At 42.7% G+C, this 10,886-nt stretch overlaps 1 protein-coding gene across 1 annotated transcript in view; it reads left to right on the plus strand.

Annotated features, from left to right (window-relative positions):
- pipox (pipecolic acid oxidase) overlaps window positions 1-8,655 on the plus strand; it is a 90,610-nt gene extending 81,955 nt beyond the window's left edge. Inside the window, exon 8 of the mRNA XM_049576813.1 lies at window positions 2,344-8,655. Coding sequence (XP_049432770.1) covers window positions 2,344-2,474 — 131 coding nt within the window. The 3' untranslated portion in view covers window positions 2,475-8,655. The remainder of the gene's footprint in view (window positions 1-2,343) is intronic.
- The last annotated feature ends 2,231 nt before the right edge of the window (window positions 8,656-10,886 follow it).

The raw sequence follows: 10,886 nt of genomic DNA on the forward strand, positions 1-10,886 counted from the left end.
ACAAGAAATGTTGTTATAGTAATTGGAGTAAATGTAATTTGTAACTACCACCCACTGGGTAAGGCATTCATGTTTGTTAGCTTTCGTAACTAGCCATCCATCCATCAGTTTCTTCATCCCTACATCCAGTCTCTAAAATGTCTTCTCTCCAAATTTAGCACAAACATCCACTTTGAGACAAGGATGAACTGATTGGAATTTGGTGGTCAAAGGACAAGGTCACTGTGAACTCAATAAGTCACATCCTCATGAAAGTGGTATCCAAAGAACACCTTGAGGGAATTTCTTCACATTTGGCTTCTTCTTGGACTCAAGGATGAACAGATTAGAATTTGGTGGTTAAAGGTCACTGTGACCTTGCATCCATCTTATTTCATCAAGGTGATATCTCAAAAAGGTGTGATGAAGGTCTTGAGTTTCCTCATATTTAGTGCAAACTTCCAGTTGGATTCAAGAATGAATTGATTAGAATTTGATGGTCAAAGGTCAAGGTCATTGTGACCTCACAAAACATGTTGTCACGTTGACATCATAATAATCCATATATACACTTTTCTGGCCACTATCAACGTCATATCTCAAGAACAGAAGGAGAGACATCTGGTCAGATACTGAATTGGTGACTTCGGTGTCCACCTTTAAACTGCTGATTGTATAGATCTTCTGTGCTGTTGGGGGGAAGATGTGTGTGAAGCATCCATGTAAACTGTAACTGCAACTTGACACATTTGTGGAGCCATACAACCGCAAGGCAGTAATTCTAGTCTTTTAAAGGTAATTTCATATCATAAAGCTTAAGTTTTCTGAACCCCAGAGTTGGAAATTGCTAATTACCATAACTTCATTGTTGCATTACTGAAATCATATTGGGCCTCATTCACTAAGCTGTGTGTAGAAATGTTGTTTCTTTGTGCACAAAAGAAGTGCAAATACAAAATTACAATTGGATTAATGGCACAAGCACATTGGCTAATTTTCTGTGCCTGTGTTAGTGGATCTGAGTCTTTCTGCATAGAGCAATGGCACAGAAATTTGTGGGAATGACCGATCATTATGGCCAAGTCAAAAAATAGTGCACACCAAAACTGGTCAATTTAAATATGGTATGTACTCCATCGTAATGAAGAACAGGGACACCATTAAATTAAATATTCTAATTATGACCATTGCTGATGGGGATGAAAGGGCATTATTTTTAATTAAAACATTTGTCCGATGCATGTGTAAATTAATGGTTTTTAATATTGTTGTTTATTAAAGCCCTTTTTAATAAATGCAGTATTAATATGCTATCAATGTATTTAGTCTAAAGGTATGTGTCTAAATTTTCTAAGACAGCCGGGCCTTTATCATTTGTGTGAACGCATGGTCTGAGGCAGTTTTCAATCTGTTGGCAGAGTATGAAAAATTCAGGTAAGAAAATATTGATGAATCCTGTATTTGTATGTGAAGCCCTTGTACACACAGTTTAAGCACAGATTTGTGTTTACACGCTGTTTGTGAATGAGGCCCATTGTCTTCAGAGAGCAGCACTGCTCATTCTTTTTATTAGTCTGTATTAATTATTACCTGTGCTCTTTGTGCTCATTCCCCAGCAGCAGTAAAGATGCTCAAAGTCATATTGGAGAAGTTCACAGGGCTTCTGCCTAATACAGAAGAAAAAATGTGTTGCCTTCCTCCCCCTCCTTCACTACGTGCATTTGTCATCAAAGCCCGACACAAGTGCTTTAAAGCAAGTACTGGGGGGTTGCCATGGCTACAAAGTCACCCTGTGGGCTTGGCCATCTATTGAGGTTTTCCATTCTCCTTCTCTGGCGAGATGAAAATTCACGTGGCCAAACTGTCAGAGCCAAGCTTTTATGACTTCAAAGCCAGGCAGAATCCACAGGAGCTCCGAGACCTTTGTCAGATGGTGATGTGTTGCATTCCTCAAACCCTGTTGACATTCACAATTTGCCTCTCAGACCTTAGCAACAAGGACAATCAGACTGCTGCATTTTGAAAATAGCACTCTCTCATCTCACTCCTGGGCTTGAGCACATGAAGCCATTACACAGAGAAAGGACAAATCCCCCTTAATTTAGCATTTGGTCCCAGTTCACTAAAGTGACTAGATGCTCAGTGACAGGCATTGCAACAGGTTTACTCTTCTTTTATGCATTCACTCATGTGGGGCTTGAACCCACCGCCTGACTTAGACAAAGGCCCAGAGATGCAGGCTATTTATAGGCTAACTATAAGGTGCATGGCCGAGATTTGCTCAGATTAGGATGCTGATTCATCTGACATGGTTTAATGATCTGTGTACGTACTTTGCTCACTGTAATGACTTCTCTTCTCCAGGTCACGGCTTCAAGTTTGGACCAATCATTGGCAAGCTCCTGTGTGAACTCACCCTGGGAGAAGTGCCCTCCTATGACCTTTCACCTTTCCGAATCAGACGCTTCCAGGCAATGACAAAATCAGCATTATAGAACTGAGACTGGATACTCAGAGCATCAACATAGCGTCACCAAGTCTTATCTTAATATAAATGTAGTGTGTTTTTCACTTGTCATTGTAATTCAGCCCCACAATCACAAATGATGTATGCTTTGTCTGCCAGTTTATTTGATGTGGTCAGTATGTGTTTCCATCTCCACATGATGTGATCAGGCGTGAAAGCACTCAGGCGTCATGACAATCTTTGGGCCCTATCTCGCCCGGTGCAAAGTGGTGCAGATGGCAGCGTAACTGTCATTACTAGTTTTAGACCAACACAGTTGTCACTTTCATAGCCAATGTCCACATGTTGTCAGTAGCAAATGTACTTGCGCCCATCTGTGCGTCCATGGGCGTGTAGGTCTTACCCCCAAATTCCACCAGATACGTGTTGGTTGCATCTGCGCTCCGGAACGGCAGTGGAGCTGATACGTTTCAATTCTAGTCAATGTGTGTGCTTCCACCCACTGCGGCTGTGCTGCGTTCCGGCTCCGTCACAGCTGCGGTGCTCCGGAGCCCTCCGCAACAGATACGCAGGACTTCTATTTTTACCGGACAACGGAGCACAACGCAGCAATTCAGCACGGAGCAGATCGTGCGGGGCAGGAAGTTGTGCACAGAAAATAAAATACACAGTGCTCACGGCGGATCATATTCCCTGCACTACACCTTGAAAACATCATAATGGGCGGAGGCAGGCCTGAAGTCAACAGGTCAGAGGTTTTCAGATGTCATTTCACCCCGTTGACACTAGGCTTGTGCCGGTTTGAAAATTTTCCAACCAGTTTGATTTAAAACCAAATATCTAACCGAACCGATATATCGAATTATATACTTAATTTTACCACTGGGGGTCACATTTGAGCTCATCTTCTTCTAACCGCTTCATCCTCCTGAGGGTCGCGGGGGGGCTGGAGCCTATCTCAGCTGACATCGGACGAGAGGCAGGGTACACCCTGGACAGGTCCCCAGACTATCGCAGGGCTGACACATAGAGACAAACAACCATTCACGCTCACATTCACACCTACGGACAATTTAGAGTTACCAATTAACCTAGTCCCCAATCTGCATGTCTTTGGACTGTGGGAGGAAGCCGGAGTGCCCGGAGAGAACCCACACTGACACGGGGAGAACATGCAAACTCCACACAGAAGGGCTCCCACGCCCGGGATCGAACCGGCTACCCTCTTGCTGTGAGGCAAGAGTGCTAACCACCACACCACCGTGCTGCCCACACATTTGAGCTATTTTTCCCAATAAAAGCCCATTATAAGTGTAATGTACTTCCAACCCACTAGGTGGTGATAATGCTGTATTAACCGCCAATACACCAAAGGTCACAGACGGCCCAGTCCTCCCTCCCAGCAGCAGTCAGAGCAGGAGATGTTAACCCCTCCATGTCCAGACTGCAAGTGAATCGCGCATGCTGACCCGACCTGGTTTACAGTCAGGGCGGGATTCATTCATTCATTCATCTTCTAACCACTTCATCCTCTTGAGGGTTGCGGGGGGGCTGGAGCCTATCCCAGCTACATCGGGCAAGAGGCAGAGTACACCCTGGACAGGTCGCCAGACTATCGCAGGGCTGACACATAGAGACAAACACCATTCACACTCACATTCACACCTACGGACAATTTAGAGTCACCAATTAACCTAGTCCCCAATCTGCATGTCTTTGGACTGTGGGAGGAAGCCGGAGTGCCGGAGAGAACCCACGCTGACATGGGGAGAACATGCAGACTCCGCACAATATAAATCACTGAAAGTAGGTTAATTTGTAGTTCTAAACATATTCAGGGTGTTTTTTTACTCAGTTTTTGTCTCTCCCACGACGTTACTCCTCTCTCCTACAGCAGCCATTACAATTATATGCATATGGGCAAATATGCAAATTAGTCAATGACGTCATTTAGCGACTTCTAGCGACTTTTAGGACAGCCAATAGCTGCTTTTCTTACTGAGGAGTTGGCAACAGTGCTGCGGAGTCTGCAGTCTGCGGATCCTCTGAGACAAACTAAACAAAACACATGTAGGCTCCTCCACTTCATTTAAAAACATACATAAACCTTATTAAGTTGTCATAATGCATGTTACAATGCAAGATAAGTTGAATATAGTCCCTTGACATGCCGCTGATGTGAAAAGCTCCCCCCCCCCCACCCGGTTTATCCGGTTGACGTGAATTAAACCGGGTGGAGTTCTTAAACCAGACCGAACCGGTTAAACCAGAAATCGGCACAAGCCTAGTTGACACCATGGACGAGGAGATGTTAATCATGGAGGTGCACCAAGATGTCTTTCTGCTACTCCTCTGGTTTTGTGGTTCTGTTTATAGAAACTACATCTTGTTACATCGCGCAATTATGCATGAATTGGGTCGTGGGTCCTCGTGACTCCCGCTGTCCAGCAGAGCTGCACTGCTCCGCACAGCAAACGCAGCCGGTGGGGATTGACGGACATCCAGTGGAATTCCGGCGTTAAAATGAAGTGTAGTCTGGGGCACTCTTAGCATATTGCTGCTTTGAGACAGCAGAAAGCGACTGCGCCATCGACCAACAAAAACGGTTCTGAAGTCAGAATGGTGCAGTAGTTTCTTGCTGTATAAAGGGGTCATTATTCACATTGTAAGATGTGCCTACATAGGCAGGTTCACAACAGGCGAACACTCTGCTTGTTACGCTCACAGGAATGCGCATATGGGTTACAGGTGTGTGAAATAATTCATCTTTAATGAGGAAAATATTAATGACATTCTCTAAAATGTGAATGTAGCAGAGATCAGAGCAGAGCTGCTGTCCAACTTCCTGCTGCATTTACACATGAGGAGCAGTGTAACTTAAGTGATTTTTTTCAGATGGTTAAAGTGTAGTTCTGTTTTCTCTGTCAAGTTTCTATCTACAGTTTTTAGTTTTGCTGCTTAAAAGGACCACGATATTTGCAGCAGTGAGATCACTGCTCTTACTGCATCACTCTCAGCAGAAAACCACTCACCGCTTCAATGTGCCGAATCCACCATGTAAACAAACAGCAGTGCAGGCACAACTGGCATTTAAAGGGAATGGGAGATGACACTCTGATGTTATACCCAAAGCACACCAATGTTTAGTTAGGGGACTAAATACAACCCCTTTGCACCCTGTGCTTTACTGTGCGCCCAGATTATGAGCTGTTTATCAAATTCACTTGCATTATGCACTTTAGACCATGTGCTACATTATCATTTAAATAGGGCCCTGTGTACTTATATGAACTTGCATAAACAGGTAACAATTGGAACTCTGCAGTAATCTGAAAATTTTGGGAACCAAGTTCATTTGTTGTCTTGTCGGGAGTGAGATGAGAAGATTGAACCCACTCTTGGAGCTGTATGCTAAATATGAAGACAGACAGAAGGCAGTTAATCTTAGCTCAGCAAAAACACTGGGAGCACAGGGAAACAGCTAGCTTGGCTTTGTCCAAATTTTTTAGAAAATCTGCTCTACCAAAATTTTTACATTTAGCTAATTACTGTAATTCATCATGTTTATTTAATTCATCAACTACCAGAAATAAAAAATTAAAAAATGGCATGTTGTGGTTTTACATATGCTGAAGAGAAGCACCATGTACAGGAGAGACCTGGTTTCTGTAATTCATGTAGCAGGCATGAGAGAAACCTGATTCCACAGCTAGATCTCCTGGTGAGAGCTTATTTCTTGGCTATATATAGCCTACTGTACATGTGACCAGGTTTATATTCAACTTTAACATGTATGCATGTGCATGACAACGACTTCAGACAAAGAAATGATCACTATAATGGCAGCAGGATGAAAGGAAAAAATATATAAATATATAATTTAGCAATACAAACTTTTATTCAAAATAATTATAGTGTGGCTAAAACTGAAACTGATTCTGATTCTAAAGTAGCTTAAATGGTAAATTGACCTGTATTTGTATAGTGCCTTTCTATGCACATTCACCCATTCACACACACAGTCATGCGCTGGTGGCCAAGGCTACCATGCCGGGCGTCACCTGCTGCTCAGTTTTTAGCACACTTACACACCGACGGAGCAACCACTGGGTTCAGTATCTTGCTCAAGGACACTTTGGCATGTGGAATGGAGAAGCTGGGGATCAAACTGCTGATCTTCTGATTGGTGAACAACCTGCTCTTGACATTAAACATGTACAGCTCACCATGGTGTGTTTACTCTGCAGTGTGATTTGACATCCAACCCATATTATACAGATTTGCATTTGAAGGAATAAAAGAGGAAACAGCCTGTAGAACAGGGATGTTTGTTGTTCTCCAAAGCAACAAGAACCATATGTAATGAACTCAGAATAATCTAATACTGCCTTGATTTTGACCAGAGAACCAACATCAACTAGTCTAACATCATCGTGCAATTGTAAATCCACCCATCTGGGACAAATGGTAAAGCAAAAAAAGCTATAATCTTATTGGCATGGTGTATGATTTAATGCATCAGTAAACCTCCCTCTTGCTGTTTTCCCAGCATTCACCATTTTGCCAACTAAGTACATGGTTAAAAAGACATCAGCCACCAAGCCATTTGTCTATGTGAAGCCAGCTGCGTGCTTAGGCTCCAGAGGTGGCCTATTGCCTGGATCTATTTCCCCATGTACCGGTAAACATTTTAATCACTAATCAGACGGCCTATTACAATGGATGCCAACCACGGCCATCAGCGGGAATGGGAAAATTATGCAGTGAAACGGCAGAGATCAGCGAGCCATTTGCTCCCTTGCCTCTAAGTGACTTCAGATGGATAGCAAAAGGGCCATTATGCAAATTGAAAGAATTAGAAGTACATTAAACATGCAAATGCAAATATTCAACCACCAATAATCATCAAGCAGGGCCAACTGAAACACCTATCTGGAACATTGTCTAGCTTGTAAAATCCCACAAAGCCTTGAAAAAGCCAACTTTTTTCTGCACATGATTCTCTAAGGTAATGGCATCCAGTCTGCTTATTGTGTCACCGTAGCAGAGTTCATGCTGTACATCAGTAGCTAGCAGAGGCAATGCAAAGGGGAGAGAAACATGGAACAGATCTCAAGTAAATGGATGTGAGTGCTCAGTGCTCTCAGAGCACAGTTTTATCTAGAATTATTCAGACAGAAGAATAACTCATTAAAGCTGCATTAATCAAGACTTTTATGTTAACAATTGATCATATCAGTTGTTAACATGTGCGATGTGAAAGGGCTTACTTGCAGTGATGTGCCCACAGAGCATTATAACCAACCCTTTCCTGCAGCTCTACTGAACATTTTAGCATCCTTGAGCTCATTGTCTTGGCTTTCCCACTGTGCACACTGAGCTCATCATCCTGGTTTCCAGCAGCAGCACTGTTTTCAGTGACAAAGTAAAGCTGGTAAAGCCATTGTAAACTACCTGCTCAGCAGCAAACAGTAGACAGACATTCTTAGAGACTAGCTGCTGAACACAGTGGAGAATTTAGCAGCTAAAGAGACAGATTTTTTCCCAGGAGGTGGTGGCGACCTTACCAGAGGTGAAAGAGAGTGAAAATTGAACTAACATTCATCCAGTTTTAGTGGTAACACATTAGAAAAGTCACACGTTACAGTAATATATTATGTTTTTATATTCCCCATTACTAACAGGATTTCAGGTAATATAATTACATTTACAGTGTCACATAAGGCGTTACCATCCTATTGTTTTCATTTTCATTCATCCACACTGATCCACACCGCTCCATTTCCACCAGTGTGCCACCAGAAAAAATATCATCCAAAGGTTATTGTGTCTTGTCATGTCATTACAGACTACATCATTGAAGGGTGCCGGTGATAAGCACATCTGGGTCATGCCGTACTGTGCGTTATCATTTTCAGTTTGTTTCCATTAATGTAACTACAACGTTTACACCGCTTGCCGTTCTGCTTTTGCATCCTAAGGCTGCCTGAAAGTAGTGGGGATAAGGAGCTGGCCCCCAGTTTGTTTTTTTCCTCCCTTCTTATGCATAACTCTCTCCCTGGTGCTGTTGTAGCTGACCGACACCCCGGGAACTGGCAGGTGGGTCTTCCAACTCTGGTGTATTAATTTGCGCTCGTCATAGTGACTCAATTGCACGTCATTCCATTTGTTGTGCTAACCTCAACGTTTGTTTATTATATATATACAGTACAGGCCAAAAGTTTGGACACACCTTCTCATTCAATGCGTTTTCTTTATTTTCATGACTATTTACATTGTAGATTCTCACTGAAGGCATCAAAACTATGAATGAACACATGTGGAGTTATGTACTTAACAAAAAAAGGTGAAATAACTGAAAACATGTTTCATATTCTAGTTTCTTCAAAATAGCCACCCTTTGCTCTGATTACTGCTTTGCACACTCTTGGCATTCTCTCAATGAGCTTCAAGAGGTAGTCACCTCAAATGGTTTTCCAACAGTCTTGAAGGAGTTCCCAGAGGTGTTTAGCACTTGTTGGCCCCTTTGCCTTCACTCTGCGGTCCAACTCACCCCAAACCATCTCGATTGGGTTCAGGTCCGGTGACTGTGGAGGCCAGGTCATCTGCCGCAGCACTCCATCACTCTCCTTCTTGGTCAAATAGCCCTTACACAGCCTGGAGGTGTGTTTGGGGTCATTGTCCTGTTGAAAAATAAATGATCGTCCAACTAAGCGCAAACCGGATGGGATGGCATGTCGCTGCAGGATGCTGTGGTAGCCATGCTGGTTCAGTGTGCCTTCAATTTTGAATAAATCCCCAACAGTGTCACCAGCAAAACACCCCCACACCATCACACCTCCTCCTCCATGCTTCACAGTGGGAACCAGGCATGTGGAATCCATCCGTTCACCTTTTCTGCGTCTCACAAAGACACGGCGGTTGGAACCAAAGATCTCAAATTTGGACTCATCAGACCAAAGCACAGATTTCCACTGGTCTAATGTCCATTCCTTGTGTTTCTTGGCCCAAACAAATCTCTTCTGCTTGTTGCCTCTCCTTAGCAGTGGTTTCCTAGCAGCTATTTGACCATGAAGGCCCGATTCACGCAGTCTCCTCTTAACAGTTGTTCTAGAGATGGGTCTGCTGCTAGAACTCTGTGTGGCATTCATCTGGTCTCTGATCTGAGCTGCTGTTAACTTGCGATTTCTGAGGCTGGTGACTCGGATGAACTTATCCTCAGAAGCAGAGGTGACTCTTGGTCTTCCTTTCCTGGGTCGGTCCTCATGTGTGCCAGTTTCGTTGTAGCGCTTGATGGTTTTTGCGACTCCACTTGGGGACACATTTAAAGTTTTTGCAATTTTCCGGACTGACTGACCTTCATTTCTTAAAGTAATGATGGCCACTCGTTTTTCTTTAGTTAGCTGATTGGTTCTTGCCATAATATGAATTTTAACAGTTCAATAGGGCTGTCGGCTGTGTATTAACCTGACTTCTGCACAACACAACTGATGGTCCCAACCCCATTGATAAAGCAAGAAATTCCACTAATTAACCCTGATAAGGCACACCTGTGAAGTGGAAACCATTTCAGGTGACTACCTCTTGAAGCTCATGGAGAGAATGCCAAGAGTGTGCAAAGCAGTAATCAGAGCAAAGGGTGGCTATTTTGAAGAAACTAGAATATAAAACATGTTTTCAGTTATTTCACCTTTTTTTGTTAAGTACATACCTCCACATGTGTTCATTCATAGTTTTGATGCCTTCAGTGAGAATCTACAATGTAAATAGTCATGAAAATAAAGAAAACACATTGAATGAGAAGGTGTGTCCAAACTTTTGGCCTGTACTGTATATCTACTATTATTAATACAAAGTGGTAACCACTGTATGTGAATGCATGAATGGGTCAGACCTGTGCAGCACTGGATTTGAAATGAACTGTAATAAACTGGAGCTTCTGTGCTTTGATGAAAGTAATGCAAAATAAGTAATGTATTACTCTACATAGACAGTAACATTTTGAGAGTAACTTGCCTAACACTGCATCCATCAGATGCACAAACAGGACTCCTGATGAATGATCGTATTGCTCTGTGTCTGCTGAATGTAAAACTAGGCAGTGTTTTGCAAACATGCACGTTTTTGTAAGGTGATGACACGCTGATAGTGTGCTTACTTACTGTGTTTACTGTGCTTGTTTCATTGCCTGAAGGTGTCAAAATCAATAACTAAATAAATTATTCAATTTTAAGTACTAGATATACATATCTTTGATAAGGCTAAAAAAAACAGAGGCTTCACATGAAGCAAGTGCATGTCAAAACTGAGGTCAAGAAAAAAAGCCAAAGCATTTGCTTTCAGTGTCAGAAGAGCAAGAGCTTTTGTGACTTAAAACTTTGGCACTTTGGTCAAAGTTTATTGACCGACTATGTAACTAATGCTGAACAGCAACTTCCAT

This window comes from Epinephelus fuscoguttatus, linkage group LG5 (genome assembly GCF_011397635.1).
Source record: "Epinephelus fuscoguttatus linkage group LG5, E.fuscoguttatus.final_Chr_v1".
Taxonomy (NCBI): domain Eukaryota; kingdom Metazoa; phylum Chordata; class Actinopteri; order Perciformes; family Serranidae; genus Epinephelus; species Epinephelus fuscoguttatus.